This window comes from Dipodomys spectabilis, unplaced genomic scaffold, assembly GCF_019054845.1.
Source record: "Dipodomys spectabilis isolate Male_0828 unplaced genomic scaffold, ASM1905484v1 ptg000125l, whole genome shotgun sequence".
NCBI lineage: Eukaryota > Metazoa > Chordata > Mammalia > Rodentia > Heteromyidae > Dipodomys > Dipodomys spectabilis.
The window spans coordinates 17,879,693-17,899,481 of record NW_024870802.1 but is presented as its reverse complement, the minus strand read 5'-3'; the positions used below and the strand labels follow the sequence as shown (position 1 = coordinate 17,899,481).

The 19,789-nt window shown below is 40.9% G+C and overlaps 1 protein-coding gene across 1 annotated transcript in view; it reads left to right on the top strand.

The window, feature by feature from the left end:
* LOC122115690 (cytochrome P450 2C25-like) overlaps positions 1–19,789 on the top strand; it is a 451,891-nt gene that overhangs the window by 11,326 nt on the left and 420,776 nt on the right. The window contains exons 6-9 of the mRNA XM_042689109.1: positions 5,814–5,955; positions 6,272–6,459; positions 10,476–10,617; positions 10,695–10,891. Coding sequence (XP_042545043.1) covers positions 5,814–5,955; positions 6,272–6,459; positions 10,476–10,617; positions 10,695–10,876 — 654 coding nt within the window. The 3' untranslated portion in view covers positions 10,877–10,891. Of the gene's footprint in view, positions 1–5,813; positions 5,956–6,271; positions 6,460–10,475; positions 10,618–10,694 lie in introns of the transcript that reaches the window.

Here is a 19,789-nt window from a genome sequence, read left to right as displayed (position 1 = left end):
TACTGGATTGGGGTTTATCTTGCTGCTCTTTTTCAAGGAGGTTTAAATGTGTCATTAAATTGTTAGTTTCAGATCTCTCCAATTTGTTGATGTAGGAGCTCAGAGCTATAAACTTGCCTCTGAGTACTGCCTTTGCTGTGTCCCAGAGGAGCTGGTATTTTGTGTGTTCATTTTTGTTGAATAGCATGAACATTTTAATTTCCTTTCTAATCTCTTCCATGACCCACTCATGATTCAGCAGTGTGTTGTTCAGCCTCCATGTGATACCGGACTTTCTTTGGTGGCTTTTGGTGTTGAGTTCTAACTTTATTCCCTTGTGGTCAGAGAGAATGCAAGGTATAACTTCAATGTTTCTGAATTTAGACAAGTTTGCTTTGAGGCCTAAAATGTGGTCTATTTTAGAAAACGTTCCATGTGCTGCTGAGAAAAACGTGTATTCTGATGCTGCTGGGTGAAATGTTCGGTAAATGTCTGTTAAGTCTAGTTGATCTATGCAGCTGTTTAGATCTGCGGTTTCTCTGTTGAGTTTTTGCCGAGTTGATCTATCTAGTGGGGAGAGTGGTGTGTTAAAATCCCCAACAATTAATGTCTTTGGATCTATATGGGATTTGAGGGAAAGTAGTGTTTCTTTGATAAATTTGGGTGCTCCATTGTTTGGCAAATAGATATTTAGAATTGTAATATCCTCCTGAAGGAGAGATCCTTTAATTAGTATGTAGCGACCTTCTTTATCTCTTTTCACGAATTTTAATTTGAAGTCTATTTTATCTGATATTAGGATTGCAACTCCCGCCTGTTTATGTGGTCCGTTTGCTTGGTAGATTTTGTTCCAGCCTTTAACAATGAAAATGTGTTTGTTTTTACGGGCAAGATGTGACTCCTGCAGGCAGCAGATAGAAAGGTCTTGTTTTTTAATCCAACTAGACAGTCTATGTCGCTTAATTGGAGAGTTCACTCCGTTAACATTAAGAGATAGGACTGAGAGGTATTTGGGAGTTCCTGCCATGTTATCTACCTTCTTGGGGGCTGCGAAAACTGGGTTCTTCCTATGGTTCTTGGATTCTCAGTTTGGGTGCAGTTTCTTGGCCTTTATTGCGGTCTTGTTGGTTTTCTATGTGTAGGACATCTTTAAGAATCTTTTGTAGGGCTGGTTTGGTGGAGATGTATTGTTTCAATTTTTCTTTGCTATGGAAGGTTTTTTTTTGGCCTTCAGTTATGAAGGAGAGTTTAGCTGGGTACAGTATTCTTGGTTGATAGTTGTTTGTTTTTAGGGCATGGCATACATCATTCCAGGCTCTTCTTGCTTTGATTGTCTCTGCTGAGAAATCTGAGGTGATTCTAATTGGTTTCCCTTTATAAGTGATTACCCTTTTTTCTCTGACAGCTTTAAGGATCTTTTCCTTGTTCTGAGTTGATCCTGTGTGGATTATAATGTGGCGGTGGGATGTCCTATTCTGGTCTGGTCTATTTGGGGTTCTAAAGGCTTCTTGTATCTGGACAGGCCTATCTTTTTGCATGTTTGGGAAGTTCTCTGCTAGGATCCTGTTAAACAAATTTCCTAGACCATTAACTTCTGTTTCTAGGTGCTCCTCTACACCCATTATCCTTAGATTAGGCCTTCTGATGGTGTCTTCCAGGTGTTGGATAGATCTATCATATTTCTTGGACTTGTCTTGGATGGTTGTTTGTTCTTTCTCTATAATATCTAGGCTGTCTTCAATCCCTGAGATTCGATCTTCTGCATGGTCTAACCTGCTGTCAAGACTCTCTACTTTGTTTTTTATCTCTTTTCCTTCTAGTTGGTCAGCTTTGATGGCTTCAAGTTCTTTGTTGAAGCTCTGTTTTAGGTCTTGTATGAATTTCTTTACTTCCTTAATTTGGTGTTCAGTGTTTGTCCTCAAATCACTTAGTTGATTGGTTATGGTTTCTTTGGGCTCCCATTCCTTCTGTTGGGTTTCATTCAGCATTCCCTTTGTGGTCTCCCTGACTTCCTTCAGTTCTTTGTTAATGGATTCTATGAATGCCTTTAGTGATCTTTGTGTGTTCTCTACCTGGTCTCTCAATTCCTGTATTACTCTTTGATTAGCTTCCTCCCGTTCGTGGGATTCCTGCAGATCTCTTTGAGTGTTCTCAGCCTGCTCACGCCATTCCTCCCTTTCTCTTTGAGTATTCTCAAGTTGTTCACGCAAATCCTGTATCAGTTTTTGAGTAGCTTCCTCACGCTTATGATATTCCTGTATAAACTTCTGGGATGCCTCCTCTCTCTCCCTATCACGCTCACACAGAGTCCTTTGTACGTTGTCAAACTTTTCATTTATCATGTTTGCCACCAGTGTTTGTAAAGCTGTTTGGGAACTCTCCTCTGGATTATTCATTATCTCTTCTAACCCCTGATTATCAAGATTGGGAATTGAGATACCCGAATTTGCCATTTTTCTTGTGTTTTTCCGGCTTACTCTGACCATTTGAGATGAAGATAGCACCAGTTTTGTGCTAGAACACTATCTTAAGGCAACCATCAACCAAAGTTTGCATTTGTACAGTCAATAGTCTACAGATACAATCTATTTCAACAGATACATCTATTCGACATCAAACAACTATATGTTAAAGGGCTTCGAACCGCAGAGAAGAATTTGGAAAACCAGAAATTATTAGGGTTAGGGAGAGATGTGGGTAAAAAATAGGAATAGATTGGTGTGGGGAGGCACAGGGAGAGTTAACTATGTCCTAATCACAATGCAGGAAATAGGTTGGGTAGGATGCAAGTAGAGAGAGAGAGAAAAAGAAGAAAGGGAAAGGGGAATGAAAAGAGACCAGAAAAAAATAGAAACGTAAAAATTAATGTTATTTTAGAGATTAAAGGACCATCTATTTATAGGGGAATATGAATATGTTGAGAGAAAGGGAGGGACATAGAGGAGATGTGAAAAACTTTAAAAAAATGCTTAAAATATTATATAGGTATAAAGAGGTAGTACTGCTATTAATGAATTTAAGTCTCAGAGGTTTTGAATTGAGTAATAAGTTTGTGGATTAAGTGTGTACACAATGGGGGATAGGGTCTACTGGTTAACTACGGGTTTATCTGAGGATGTGCAGGACAAGAGTTAAGTCATATAAAGAAGAACAAAGAGGAAAAGATGGAAAGGATAGGAGAGTGAGAAGAAAAGATCAGAAATTCAGTAGAGCTAGACAAAAAACAAAAAGATAATTAAGAATGAAAGAAAAAGAGAAAGAAGACAAGAAAAGAAAGGAAAACACACATTCATGTATTCCTAAAATAAAAATTATAAGAGGAGAAAGAAAAAAAAAAGTTAATGGAAAACAATTATTTTTTCAGAAGAGGCAAAAATTAAAGATTAATAAAAGTTTTAGAAAAGCAAAAAAAAATTTTTTTATATATATAAGGTAACAAAAGACAAAAAAAAAAACAAAACAAAAAAAGAAAAAAGAAAAGAAGAAGAAGAAAAAAAAATTCTTTGATTTTTTTTTTTTTTTTTGGGAGGGGTGGGAAGAGTCCTGTATCTCCCTTTTGTCTGTAACCAGAGTCTGGTTGGAGTCTCTGGTCAGCTTGAGGTCCTGTGGCTTGATTGGTTTCTTAAGTCAGTTTGTTGGAACAGGCAGAAAAATGCTCTGCTTTACCCAAGATTTTGAGATCCCCCTCCCAGGTTAGTTAACTGGGAGGGTGATCTGCTTTGAGAATCACACAAGAGGGGGATGCAGTGATTAGGCTAGGTTCTGGGTAGGGTTGAGGCCTTTCAACAAACAGTAGCTTTTCCCTGGGGCTATTTTGTGAAAAAAACTCACAGCACCCAGCCTGGAGCCATTCTCAGGGTTTCTGTTTTTCAATTGATTGTGGTGGCTGCTAGAGGGAGGGGCAGCCTCTGGCTCTGGTTACCCGGTGAGGAGAGCCACTCCAATGGCTGGCGCCTGAGCTGGGTGACTTTTCCCTGGATGGAACTGAGTCTGTGAGGTCACTTCGCCGTGAAGTTCTTGTGACCTGCTAAATGACTTGTTTTATTCCAAGGCCTGAGCTGGAGCTAGCCGCTCCTCCGAGCTTTGTCGGTATCCAAGATGGAGATCACCGGTGCTGGGTGGGGAGGGGTGGCCTTCCCTCCTCTGCTCCCAGAGAAGGAGTGAGGAAGTCGGGCTTCTACTCACGCTGAGTCTTGGATCCTGGGTCGTCTCTGGTCTGCAAAGTGCAGGATGAAGTTGTCCGCTCCTTGTCGGTTCTTGCTGTTGTTGAGTAGAATCCGCTCGTCCGCTGCGTCTGGCTCCTTTGTCCCGGACTGTGTCTCAGGTGTGCCCCCGCGGCGGCGGTGGTCGCTGCCGCGACCCTGCCTCCGCAGCAGCAGCTGCTGGCAGGCGCTCAGATGTGTCTGCTTGGCTTCCCCTCTCTTGACTAACTCTCTGTCCTGTGATGGCACACTTGGTGTGATTCTCTGGCTTGGGACTGTTCACTGGAACTCTGAAACTGTTTTCTATGCAAGAGCTTGTTTAGATTCCAGCTTCTCCTCCGCCATCTTCCCGGAACCCTCCTCAACATAATATATTTACTTATTGGTTTATAAGCTAATGCTAACTTCTACATAAGAGGGAAAATATTCAGTCTTTCCCTGTCTGGGCCTGACTTACTTCACTTAACATAATTTTTTCTATGTCTTTCCGTTCTTTGCAAATGGTACAGTATTATTCTTTCTAATGGAATTAGAAATTAAAATTCCATTATGTATACATTTTCTTGATTCATTCATCATTGAAATATATCTGGACTGATTCCATACCTTGGCTATGGTGAATAGTGCTGAAATGTGTTGGTGGCTTTACTGTATCCTGGTTTGTAACCTTTTAGACAAATGCCTAGGAGTGGAATTACTGGATATTAAGATTGATCTCTGTTTGGTTTTTTGAGTAATCTCCATACTACTTTCTGAAATGTTTGAACAAGTATACATGCCCAGCAGTGTATTAGGATTCCCTTCTGGCCACATCCTCACCAGTATCTGTTATTGTTTGTTTTATTGATACTGACCATTTTAATTGGGGTGAAGTGAAATCACAGTGTTGTTTTGATTTGCATTTCATTTATGGCCAGAGATATTGAACAAATCTTCATGTCTCTATTGTCCATTTTTACTTCTGAGAAGAGTTTCTTTAGCTAATTTACCCATTTATTAATTGGGTTGTATAAACTAAAAAATAAATATATTAGGTGGTATGCAAGTATATACAAATATATTCACTGATAGGAAGAACTCAAATAGTGTAATTCCTTAGAAAGGCAAAGTCAAAGTTCAATGAAATGAACACCAGAGAATGGGTGTGTTAGAGGTGTGGGGTAGGGTCAGACATGGGGAGAAGGGCAGACAAATGAAGAGAAGGGGAGGATAATTCAGTCAGGAATTCAATATATAAAAGAGTTGACCTTGATCAAAATGCACTGTATTCATGAACTGCTCTGTATAAATGGCATTTTTTTGTTCAACTACTTAAAGATAAATTTTTTTTAAAAAAGAAAAGAGGTAATAGGCTTCAGTTTCTTTTCTATCTTAGAAAAGAGATTTTTCTTCCATAGCTCATCTAGCTTTAAAGAGTCACATGAATGAAATTTTAGGTAAGCAAGAAATAAAGGTCTAAAAATGAAACAAACCATCTCATCTACAGTGTCTTCCATAGCATACAGTAGCTTCTCCCAATACTGTACTCTCTAAGATCTGTGCTAACCTTATAACACTGTGGGTTGTTTTGGCTTATTATTTGCCAGATCCTGATAAATAATCTGTAAGATAACTGCATCAAACTATTTTTAGGAAAAACACAACCCACAGTCAAAGTTTACTTATGAAAACTTGATAGTCACGGCATCTGATCTGTTTGGTGCTGGGACAGAGACAACCAGCACAACACTGAAATATGCTCTGCTGCTCCTGATGAAGTACCCGAATGTCACAGGTAGGACAACAGATGGAGAGTTAAGTGAAATCCAGAATGATGTTGGGAAAAAAAAAACATAATGCCCTTTGTCTTATTTGTCTGAGGAAAGCTTCATTATTTAATCTTACATACCACATGTTTTAGTCTGTCCATATTTAAGGAGCAGATTGAAATAGTATATCTGTGCCTAAAACAGAAGAAGAATAATGAGGGAATTGGAGACAGCATAAAAGGGAAAAAGCAGTGAAACTATTGTACTGCAACTAGAATTTAATTGCTATGACAAATGCATCATTTTTCTCTTACTACCTCTTTCTCACTTGTATCTAATCAGTTAAAATCCAAGAAGAGATTGATCATGTGATTGGTAGACACCGGAGCCCGTGCATGCAGGACAGGAGCCTCATGCCCTACACAGATGCTGTGCTGCATGAGATCCAGAGATACATTGACCTTCTTCCTACCAGCCTGCCCCATTCAGTGACCTGTGACATTAAGTTCAGAAACTACTTCATTCCCAAGGTGAGCTTTCTCCTTCCATTCTGCACCTCAGTGGTCTTGTTTTCCCCAGATATACAGTCAGATTCGAATTTTCAATTTACACAAGTTGAGAGAAATATAAAATTTTTACTTATGGCAGCTCAATAGACTTGGTGTTGTTTTAAAAGTGGCCAGGAACCAAGAGAAAGGTTTAGCAGTTGTAAGTTAGGAAGCTAAATCTTCCCAGGCCCCAAATCTCAGCATATGTAACAATGAAAGAGGCCAATCAGTAGCAGTGCTTTAACAATATTTAACAATGTTAAATTAAACAATGAACAATGTTTACTTTCCATCCAGTTGAGTTTTCTGCAATGATGTCCATTCCACCTTGTGAACTTTGGTCCCATCAGAAGAAAATTTGCCAGCACCATCTTCCAATTTTTTTTCTTTGTGTTTTCCTAGAAGTTTTGTTGCATTCACTCTTAAATTTATATTAATGACTATTTTCAGGTTAAATGTTACTTCTAGTATGGAGTATTAGGCTTCCTATTTTTCCTATTTTTCTTTATGAATTTGCAATTGTTTGAATCACCTCTTTTATATCTAAAGAAAATTTCATATCTTAGTTAAAAACACTCAACAGATGGTTTTTAAGTGAAATTATAGACATAGAGTATAATAAATTTTGGCATGGAATTTCCCCCTCCTCTGTATTAAAATAATTAAATCTAGCCAGACTCAGGGGCTTACATCTTTCACCTGAACTATTTGGAGGCAGAAAACAGACAGATCATGGCTCAAGGCCCATCTCTCTCTCTCTCTCTCTCTCTCTCTCTCTCTCTCTCTCTCACACACACACACACACACACACACACACACACACATATTGGCTGTGGTGAGGCATACCTGTCACCTCAACTATACTAGAAATAAGTCATAGGACTGCTGTGCAAGGCTGGCCCTGGAAAGCAAGACCTTCTCTAGAGAAAGCTCTGCCCATAGAGGAGTGACTTTCTTCATTCGGCAAACAGAGCCAGAAGCTGCCTCTCCCCACTTCAACCTAGGCAGCAGACCCAGCCCAGAAGGGGTAAAAGAAAAAATTGAGAATGTCTCCAGGCTAGGCTCTGTGAGTGTCTCAGGAACTAGCCTCTCAGGGTAAAGCTACTGATCTCTGACAGGCCCTACCCACAATCTAGCCCCATACAGCAACTCCAAGCTAGAGGAAACAGCCATCTCCCTCTTTTGTTATGCTCAAAGTAGATCTCCCTCCCACTGAACTACCCTGGGAGAAGGGTCACAAAGTAAGGTAAGGCAAAGCTTCTTTCTGCTTGCTCAAACAAACTGATTTAAGAAACCAATGAAGCCACAGGAAAACCAAACACCACAAGCAAACCAGAGGCTCCACCAAGAGACTGGTTATGAACACAGGAGAGACACAAGATCCCACCCCCCTCCAAAAAAATCGAAGAACTCTTTTTTTCTACCTAATTTAAAATTTTTTTAAAAGAACTATTTTCTTTTTTTTCATCATTTTTATGTTACGTGTGTGTGTGTGTGTGTGTGTGTGTGTGTGTGTGTGTGTGTTAAACTCTTTTTACTCTTTTCTCTTTTGGTCTTTTTGGGTTCTTTTTGCATGACTTAATTGCTGTTCTGCTAATCCCCAAATATATACCCATTTTTGATTATTAGACTTTATCCTTCATTGTGTGCATACCTAATTTAGAAATTGATTAGTCAACTCACAAACTCTCAGCCTTAACTCTTTTAATAGTAATATTATTTCCTTATATAACTTTTCAGTGTTGCATTTTTAAATTTTTTATTTTTCCATTTTCCCATTTTTTCTTTATTTCTCTCCTCCTTTCCTTCAATCCCTCTCCTCTCTCAGTATTATTTCTCTATACTTATATAATTTTTAAGTGTTTCATTTTTAAATTTAAATTTTTTCATTTTCCTTGTTTCTTTATCTCTTCTCCTTTCCTTCTATCTGTTTCCTTTCTCCTTTTCCCTACTCACGTTCCTCTCATCTTATTTTCTCCCCACAATTCTCCCTAAACCTATTAATTTCTGGTCTGCTTTCTTCCTTGACTTTTTAGTCCATTAATCCATAGTTGTTTTTGTTGAACAAGATTGCATCTATTCAACTAGATTGTATCTGTACTCATTTTGACTGCATCAAACAATCTGTACAACTACAGGGTTCTGGGTGATACTTGCCTTAAAGTAGTGGTCTAGTGTGAAATTGGATTTTCATACCAAATGGGCAGAACAATCTGGAGAAACACAAGAAAAATGGCAAGTCCAGGTATCTCAACTCCCACTCATGATAATCAGGCAACAGAGCAGTTAGTGACTAATACAGGGGAGAATTCCCAAAATATTCTACAAATGTTACTGGTAAACATGCTGAATGAAAAGATTGAAGGCCTGCAAATGACTCTGTGTGAGCATGATAGAAAAACAGGTAAGCAGGATAGGGAAAAGAGTGAGTGTGATGAAGCTAACCAAAGATTAATACAGGAATCTTGTGAGCATGATCTTGTGAGTTAACCAAAGATTAATATGGGAAATGCATGCGTGGGATGAGAATAGACAAAGATTAATAGAGGCATTCGTGGAAGCCACAAACAGACAGCTGAAGGAGTCCAGGAAGGCCACAAAGGGAATGCTGAATGGAGCTTACCAGAAGAAAAGGGAGTCCAATGAAAACAACCAATCAACTAAGTTATTGAGAATGAACATTGAAAACCAAATTAAGGAATTAAGGAAGTCCATATGTGATCTAAAACAAAGCTCCAACAAAGAATTTGAAGCCATCAAAGCTGACCAATTAGAAGGAAAGGAAATGAAAAAAAAAAGTAGAAAGTCTTGACAGTAGGTTAGACCATGCAGAAGATTGAATCTCTGGGATTGAAGATAGCCTGGATGTTATAGGTTATAGAGAAAGAACAGACAACTATTCAAGACAAATCTAAGAAATATGACAGATCTATTAAACATTTGGAAGATATCATCAGATGGTCTAATCTGAGGATAATGGGCATAGAGGAGCACCTAGAGATAGAAGTTAATAATCTAGGAAATTTATTTAACAGGATCCTAGCAGAGAACTTCTGCAAAGAAATTAATTTACAGTGATGCCTTTGGTAAGATATCTGTCTCAATAATTTTGAGAGGCAGGCATATGTAATGTTATGTAGGCCATTATTAGTTATGCTAATTCTTCATGTGTTGAGGTTATGTCTGTCTGATATCTCTATTGCAGAGATGCAGTATACATAATTGTACATAATTAATACATAGTACATAATGAATAAAATTAATACAATAATAATATAATTAATAAAATGCTCTTGTACAGAATTAATAAAAGTATGTGATATAGTACTTCAATCCTGCTCACTAAATCACGCACTCATTTTACTTTTTCCTTGCCTGAACTGATGATCCTCTCCTGAATTATTTCAAAATTATGACATTTCTAATTTTATCATCCCTTTAGTTTTGTTCGAGTTATCTTAATTCTAATAAATATTGACACCCACATTATATATTAAGAGAAAAAGTAGAAGGCAATGAAAAACACTCAGTGTTATATTGGTTTTAGGTCTTGCTATCATTCCAGAAGAAGATGTTGTTAATGATTAGCAAATGCTCATCTATAAAAGCTCTATGATCACATATCCCAGACATTTAGGTGCAAGTAAAGTCTTCCACTTGACTCCATATTGCAATATGAGTGATGTGAAACTGAAGGGGATGAATCAAACCAGCAGCTGCCAATAGACATCAGGGCTAGAGCTTTATGATAAGGAGAAGACATTCAGAAGTTGGAGCAAGAGATGCTTAGTATTTCAACTGTTATGGGAGGGCATTTCAGTAAAATGACTGCCACTGGCTTTAAACTCTTTCCTGTTTGTTACATGATCTGTCTGATAGAATATCTTGCAGTTTCTGTTTGGATGTTTTTTTCTTTAACACTCAAGCATTGAACTAGTTGATTTGCATGCATATTTCAGCCCTATGACTATATAATAAGGCTTATCTGTTGTTTCCAGGGCACAGCCATAGTAACGTCACTGACATCTGTGCTGCATGACCAAAAGGAATTCCCCAACCCAGAGATGTTTGACCCTGGCCACTTTCTAGATGACAATGGCAACTTTAAGAAAAGTGACTACTTCATGCCTTTCTCATCAGGTACCTCAGGTGACAAGTATCAATAATTATGGTTATAGTATAGGCAAGGAGTAAATATTTCTCTTTTTTATTTCTAGGAAAACGGATTTGTGTGGGAGAAGGCCTGGCTCGCATGGAGCTGTTTTTATTCCTAACCACTATTTTACAGAACTTTCAACTGACATCATTGGTTAACCCAAAGGCCCTTGATACCACCCCAGTTGCCAATGGATTTGCTTCTGTGCCACCTTCATACCAGATCTGTTTCACTCCTATATGAAGAGGAAGAGATGGTCTGGTTGCTGCTGTGATGGTTCACAATCTGCCTTTTCTTTTGGAAGTCACTCACTCATCATTCCTTTGACTGCATTCACCAAAAACACAGTCACTGAGAGTAGTCACATCCTTGTGCTGAGCTCGGTACTAGAACTACTTGATTCGAGTTGGGGAACATCTCACAGGCTGGGGCCCTCTCTATCATCCTACTCAAAATCCAAGTTCCTCATATTAAGTTATCAGACCCCCTAACACAGACAAAATATAGCTTTCTTCTTCCTGACATACAGAATCACAGCTCAGCATGGAGGTAGCACAAGTCATCAGTCCCTCATGATTAATAGCAGTACACAAGGTGACAAAGAGAAAGGTTGGAGAGTAGCATCTATCTCCTGTCATTGTATATCATCTCCCTAGGGATGAACCACCCCTAGGACCATTTGCTTCTTCACATTCCCTTGGCTTGTTTGAATCTGAGCTTCACAGGCCATATTTCAAGATATTAGTCTTAATCTCCCGGGGTCAAATTTTCTGGCACTTGTCTTAACTCCTGGTCTCACTTCTCCCTGATCTCTCAGTTCCAGTTCTGTTTATATCTCAGAAACCTCCCAGTATGCAAAGGAAAGTGGAATAGGGGGAATACAGGCTTGGTAGTGGCACCAACATGTAGTGAGCCCTAAAGAGTACTGTGAGGTCCCAGCTTTGAAGACACACTGTTGCCTTACCACAATTATTCATAGCAATGAGGTTGTCCCAATACTGAGGAAGCAAAAACAGAAGGAAATAAATCAGATGCGACTTACATGAGGTAGAAAATGTAACTTTAATTCTGTGTTAATTAGAAACTTAAATATCTAAGCCGGAAGTGGTGATGTGGCTCTAGTGGTAGAATGCTAGCCTTGAGCTGAAGAGCTCAGGGACAGTGCCCAGGCCCAGAGTTCAGGCCCCACAACTGAAGAAAAAAAGAAAAAAAACAAAACACTTAAATATCTGAGATGAAAACAGCTTAATTGTGGTGTGTGATCTGTTTAATATATAGTTGAAATCTTTCAAAATATTTTGGGGTTTTTGCAATCTACATACATCAAGGACACTGGTATTTGTTTACTTGTTAACTAACCCTCATGTAATTTGAACTTTGGGTTGGTATATCACTCGTATAATGTGGACCACACTTGATTATTGGGGAGGCTGTGTGGATATGGGGATGGTCCACATAGGAAATCTATATTTCATATTTACTTTGGCTCTAAACCAGAAACTACTCTAAGATAAAATTTGATTATTTAAGAAAATATACTAAAACTGATTACATTGCATTACATTAGGACTCTTAAGAGCTTAATGCTGAAATCTTACCAAGTGTTTGAACTGAGATGAGAATCATTCATGCAATTTTAAAGGAGACGTGAACAAACTGAAGGTTCCAGTCAGAGTTCTAAGACAAAGTGTACTGTTACACTGATGACACTTAATTCACTGTACCCCCAAATCCTTGTTTCCTTAAAAACCCAAAGTTTAGACTACTTGATCTCAGAGATCCCTTTGATCTTTAAGCTACATTTTTATTCTTCATTATATAATAGGCAAAGATTCAAGCAGGAGCCTTACCTCAGCAAAAAAAAAAAACCAAAAAACAAAAACCAAAAAACAGAACAGGGACACCTATCTCTTCAGAAATGAAAGGAGTCAACTCAATAGAATTCTACCATCAACAATAAGGTGACTTTACTTTAGTCAATCAAATTGTGTGTATTAGTATATACTTATATATTTGCTTAAGGCATAGTGTTGGAGACCTAAAACCTGCCTGAGAGTGTTCTGACATTTCACAGACAGCTGTGCATACTTTGACAAGCAATCATTCTCAGAAATACCACAAGATGATTAAGTTCCTGGAACAGGCTGGGCCGGTCTGTTGTAGAAACCGTTGGACCAAAAAGACTTTACCCTAACCCCATTATTAAAATTCTCCCTTCCTCACAGTATTTCCCCTTCTACCCTTACAAAAGCATAAGCCTTTTTGCCAATAAATGAGACCTTGACGCCACTCAGACTGATTTTGTCTTTCTTTATGCGCTTGGTCTCCTTTCTCTCTCGCCCCCATTGGTTCTTTTAGGAGGTGTCCCCTCGGGTTCCCACCAAATTACCTGGCCTGCTGGACAGGTCAAGTGGCGCCCAACGTGGGGCCCGAGATGCGGTGACCTACCGGACAGCGGACAAGTACAGAGCTCCTGGACACACGAGGTAGAGACGTCCGGACCGCATCGCTCGTGCACCCCGGAAAGGTCTTGAGGTAAGCTTTGCTTGTCCCATCAACCATGGGCAAGAATCTGTCTAAGGAAGGACTTTTTATTAAGGAAATGAAAAGTAATCTTAGGGAGAGAGGAATTAGAGTAAAGAAAAAGGACTTGCATAATTTTTTTTGTTTTGTGGAGGAAAAATGTCCATGGTTAGTATTACATGGCCCAGGGATTCACCCTCTTACCTGGAATAAGGTAGGAAAGGACATTAACAAACTCCTCAGGGATGGAGAAGAAGTTCCTGAAGCCTTTTTTAGTTTTTATGGGGTCATCAGGGGCATCTTAAAAGATGTGGAGGGAGATGGACGATTTTCCCATCTCTTAGCCCTTGCGGAAGACCTCCTTACTTGTTCCCCGGCAAAACATGAACCTTGCTCTAAGGTCAGTTCGCCAACCGCCCCTTTAAAAAATGAAACTAATTCGGAGAAAGGGACATCGGGCCTAGATGAGGCTGACATTAGCGACTTCGCCTTCTCCGTCCCTTATTGGTGAGCCTATTCCCACTAAATTGGCTCCCCCCTTAATGAGACCACCCCCTTTAAATAAATCCTTAAAAATAGAAAAGGCAACATATCCTGTAATTCATCAAAATGTCTCTGACGATGATTGGCTCGATCCCTCACAACAAGCCGACCTCGAGGAGGAGGCAGCTAAGTATGATGAGGAAAAATATGGGCCCCGGCCTCAATATCAGCCCCAAATTTTGATAGCAGATCGGGGGCATACAAGACAACTCCACTGGCCCTCTCCACCCCCATATGGACCATGTCCCCCCAGCGCCCCAAGCACCCCCCCAAACGATTCAGTCCCTCTTATCCAAATTCCAGGGGTGGAAGGACTTTTAAAAACTAAAGAATCCGGGCTGGGAAGGTGGCTCAGTGGTAGATCGCTTGCCTTGCATGCATGAGGCCCTGGGGTCGAATCCTCAGCACCACATATGAAGAAAAAGCTGGAAGTGGTGCTGTGGCTCAAGTACTAGAGTGCTAACTTGACTTGAGCTAAATAAGCACAGGGGACAGTGCCCAGACCTAGAGTTAAGGCCCACGACTGGAACACCCCCACCCTCAAAAAAAGAAAAAAAAAAACAACTAAAGAATCCCTTTTAAGACAGGTCTCCACTCTAAAAGATGTCCTTTCCGTAAAAAAAAGAATTAAGAGATCTCACCCAACAAATACAGGAATTACAGATTGATCTTACAGGGGAGGCCGGCCTTGTTTTGCCTTACGCGGGCTCCTTGCCAAAAACACAGGCCAAGCCAAAGATAAATAAGAATAATAAGACGCCGATTTCGGTGTCGCTCTCTTTTCCAGTAATAACCCGCTCTGGTACCCAGGCCCAAGACACTGGGAACCAGGCAGACACCACCCAGGGTGATAATTCAGATAATGAAGATATTGACCAAGGGACCTCAGCCTCTGAGGGAGAGGAGGAGAAACTAGAGGAGGAACGAGAAAGAGATAATGTTGGCCAGATCATATATAAAAAATTAAAAATTAAACATCTAAAAGACTTGCATTCAGCAATTAAAAATTATGGTATTAATGCACCCTTTACCCTTTCTATACTTGAAGGACTGGGTCAAGGAGGCAGCCTGCTGCCTCACGAGTGGGTTAAAGTGGTTCAGTCAGTCCTGACTAGAAGCCAGTTCCTAACCTGGAAGGCTGAGTTCATAGACAGGGCTGAGATGCAGGCTGTTTTAAATAAAAAGAGTCCTCAAATGGCCACATGGTCCTCTGATAAAATTACCGGAAGGGGCAAATTTGCTACGGAAGAAAGACAACGAAAGCTTCCAAGGGGACTCCTTACACAGACGTCCCAAGCGGCCATGGCAGCCTGGCGGGCCGTGCCCTCTACCGGGACGACCACAACCTCTCTGTCCAGGATTCTTCAAGGTCCTAATGAACCTTATGCCCAATTTGTTGCCAGACTGTTGGAAGCAGCTGAGAGAATTTTGGGAGATGACAGTACAGATAATATACTAATAAAACAATTGGCTATAGAAAATGCTAATAGTGCCTGTAAAGCCGCTTTGCGGGGTAAAACAAAAAATTTAGATTTAAATGGCATGATTAAACTCTGTAATGATGTTGATTCTCTTGATTACAAAATCTCCAAGACCATGTTGGCAATTGGCGCCATGTTTCAAATACCCACCAAAGCTTCCGGTAATAAGGGTAAGGGTTGCTTAAGTGTGGCAACCCGGGACATTTCGTTAAGGAATGTATCGGCTCGCTAATGTCCGGCCTAACTTCCCCCGCGGGCGCCCAAAAAAGACGGGCCCCCAGGGCCCTGCCCTAGATGTAAAAAAGGATGGCATTGGGCCCGGGAATGCCGCTCTAAGACAGATATTAATGGCCAACCGTTGTCTGCGGTCCAGGGAAACGGACCGCGGGCCCCCTTTCGGGGCCCTACCCAGTCACAAACCCCGCTTCAAATGATTTCCAGCAATCCCTTCAACATCAGTCAGGGCCAAAACACCCCTCAGCTTCAAACCACCTTAACTCAACCTGCACAGACCTATTTAGCGCAACCCCAGGAAGCGCAGGACTGGACCTCTGTTCCTCCACCACCCGAATTATAACCCCTGAAGAGGGCATAACCATAATAGACACGGGGGTATTGCCCCTCCCCCCCCCCGCCAGGAATGTTTTTCCTTATCCTTGGACGAGCCTCTAGCTCATTACAGGGACTGTCCATACCCCCACCATAGTTGATTCTGATTATCAGGGAGAGATAAAGATTTTGGCCTCTGCCCCTCAAGGCCCCATTACTGTTCCAATAGGACGGCGCATTGCTCAGGCCCTCCCCTTGCCACTCATGGGACCATTCTCTCACAAAAACCCTGTCCGTGGGTCCTCAAAACCAGGATCTTCAGATATTTTCTGGGTCCAACAACTTACGGAGCGCCGACCCACAATTAAACTTTCTTTAGATGGGGAACCATTCCTAGGCCTTTTGGACACTGGCGCTGATGCCACAGTCATAGCAAAAAAATATTGGCCTAAATCCTGGCCACTGGAGCCCACAGTCACCCACCTAAAGGGCAGTGGCTAGATTCAAAATACCTTACAAAGTTCTAAGTTTCTTCAGTGGACAGACCCGGAAGGAAACTTGGGGACAGTGAGGCCTTTTGTGGTTGAAGGGCTGCCAGTTAACTTGTGGGGAAGAGACATTATGACCCAGATGGGGGTCATTATGATGAGCCCCAATGATAAAGTAACTCAAATGATGTTAAAAACTGGTTTTCTGCCAGGCAAAGGATTGGGAAAACATGAACAGGGAGGTACCCAGCCCATCATACCCATCCCTAAATTAGATAGAGGGGGATTAGGGATGGACCTTTTTTCCTAAGGACCACTGCTCCTCCTGCACACCAAGCCGATAAAATAACTTGGAAGTCTGATGAGCCGGTTTGGATAGAACAGTGGTCCATGCCTTCAGAAAAGGTTCAGGCTGCCCTTCAGTTGGTGCAGGAACAATTAGAACAAGGACACCTTGAACCTTCTACCTCCCCCTGGAACACCCCTATTTTTGTAATAAAGAAAAAAACGGGCAAATGGAGATTATTACAGGACCTTAGAGAAGTAAATAAGACAATGGTTCCCATGGGGGCATTACAGCCCGGACTGCCTTCCCCTGTAGCCATTCCTAAAAAATATTTTAAAATTGTTATAGATATTAAAGATTGTTTTTTTTTCTGTTCCCTTACACCCTATGGATTGTAAGCGATTTGCCTTCTCCATACCCGTTGTAAACCATATTGGCCCCAACCCCCGATTTCACTGGAAGGTATTACCCCAAGGCATGGCCAATTCGCCCACCTTATGCCAAAAGTATGTAGCTCAATCCATTGACCCAGTTAGGATTCAATATCCCTCAGTTTATATTATACATTATATGGACGACTTATTGATAGCTGGAAAAACTGAGGATGAGACACAAAGAGTTGCTCAAATAATTGTTAAAGCCCTTTTAGACAGAGGATTTTCCATAGCCCCAGATAAAATTCAGGCTCAATATCCCTTTTTATTTCTAGGGTTTGAGTTATGTCCAGACCTTTTATATACACAAAAGATCCAAATTAAGAGAGACACTCTTCAATACCTTAATGATTATCAAAAACTGTTGGAAGACATTAATTGGTTGCGGCCATATTTAAAATTATCAAAAGGAGACCTGCGCCCCCTTGAGGATCTCCTTAGAGGAGACCCTGATCCCCTCTCCCCTAGACATCTTACTAAGGAGGCAGAGAGAGCACTAATTAAGGTTGAATCAGCCATAGCTCAACAACACACGGGATACTTTGACCCAGGTGCGCCCCTATATCTAGTCATCTTTTCCACAGAGTTTGCGCCTACCGGCCTACTTTGGCAGGAGCCGGTGCCCTTACTTTGGGTACACCTCCCCGTAGCTAAAAGAAAAATTCTTCCCACCTATCCTTCCCTGGTTTGCCAAATAATTATGAGAGGGATAAATATTTCCACACGCTATTTTGGGAAAGACCCTAATTTTGTTATTACGCCATATGATAAAGAGCTAATCAAATGGTTGTGTACCCGTGACCCTGATTGGGCTGTTCTTATTTGCTCCTATTCCGGAGAATTTGATACACAGATGCTAAGTAATAAACTTCTTCAGTTTTTCTCCCTCACCCCCTTTGTATTTCTTAAAAACACCCAGGAAAACCCCATTCCAACTGCCCCTACCATTTTTATTGATGGGTCAAAAAATGGCAGAGCTGCTTATGTTCTTAACAAACAACAACATGTTATAGAGACCTGCTTTAAATCAGCACAGCTAGTAGAATTGTTTGCTGCTGTTACCGTTTTTAATAAATATAAAGATAGCCCTTTTAATTTATATTCAGATAGCAAGTATGTGGTTGGGGCTTTACAAACCTTGGAGATGGTTCCCATAATTCAACCTACTACTCCTACTTTTCAAATGTTTTCTGATTTACAAAAGCTGATTCGACAGAGGTCAACACCCTTCTATGTGGGCCACATTCGTGCTCACACCGGTTTGCCAGGACCTCTAGCTCAAGGAAATGAACTCGCCGATTTGGCCACACATTATGTTTTAATTTCTCATCTAGAATCTAGCCAGGTAACAGCTGCACGTGAGGCTCATGCCTTCATCATCTTAATGCTCAGACTTTGAGACAAAGGTTCCTAATTACCAGAGATCAGGCTAGAGAAATTGTAAAAAGCTGTAAAAACTGCCTAATGCTTTTACCTGAACCCCATTATGGAGTAAATCCTAGGGGGCTCACGCCTGGACAACTATGGCAAATGGATGTTACCCATGTTCCCTCTTTTGGTAACCTAAAATTTATACATGTTACTATAGACACCTTTAGTGGGTTTATTTGTGCCTCCGCCCATAGTGGGGAAGCCACCAAAGATGTTATTAATCATATGTTATATACATTTGCAGTATTGGGCCAGCCAAAGAGCGTAAAAACCGATAATGGCCCGGGGTACACCAGTAATAAATTTAAACAATTTTGCTTGCAATTAGGAATTGAACATGTTACAGGGATACCTTATAACCCACAAGGCCAAGGCATTGTGGAAAGAGCCAATCAAACGCTTAAAAACACCTTACATAAACTACGCTCACAAGAAACTTTGTTTCCTTTTAAAGGAAATCAAAAGGCCTTACTTTCTCATGCTCTTTTTGTTTTAAATTTCTTGACACTAGTTGCCTTTGGGAGATCTGCTGCTGAAAGACATTGGCACCCAAAAACCCAACAAGGGTTTGCCCAGGCTCTTTGGAAGGATCCCATTACGGGAAAATGGAAGGGGCCTGACCCAATTATTATTTGGGGAAAAGGGTCTGCATGCATCTATGATTCCAGGGAAAATGGAGCCAGATGGCTACCCGAAAGATTAGTTAAACCATATACCAACCTTAATGATTCAGACAATAATGCCAATAAAATTAATGCTAAGTAGGTCCAGTCCTACAACCTGAGACAAAATTTTTCTTTCTTTTCAGATCCTACTATAAAAGATGACCTCCCCTTTGCCTGCCTGTCTCATCTTCTGGACCGTGCTGATGCCAGCTGTTGCCAAGACTAGCCCCCCTGTGCCTGTGAAACAGACATGGTCAATTGTAAACCCTAACACTGGAGAAGTCGCTAACGCCACCTCTTCTACTCTTTACCCACCAGGAGCCTGGTTTCCAAACTTGTTTGTAGATCTTTGTGATATTATAGGGGGAGATTGGGACCCTTCCGATCAGGAGCCTTTCCCTGGGTATGGTTGTGCTAGCCCAGGACAAAGACATAGTACTAGAAACCAACAATTTTATGTCTGCCCTGGCCATAGTCGATCCAAATCCCAACTTAAAAAATGTGGCGGACCAGGGGATGGTTATTGCGCTGCCTGGGGATGTGAAAGCACTGGATCACACTGGATCAGTTGGGTGGTCCCCTCCCGTTAAGGACCTTATAAAGGTCGAGGCCTGGAATAGAAGCATGCAGGGAACTGGCACTTGCGCCAATCATGGGGCTTGTGGGCCTTGCTATGACTCCAAAATATGGCCCGGCCGATATTGGGCAACACCAGGTGGCCGGTGTAACGGGCTAAAAATCAGCTTCACACAACAG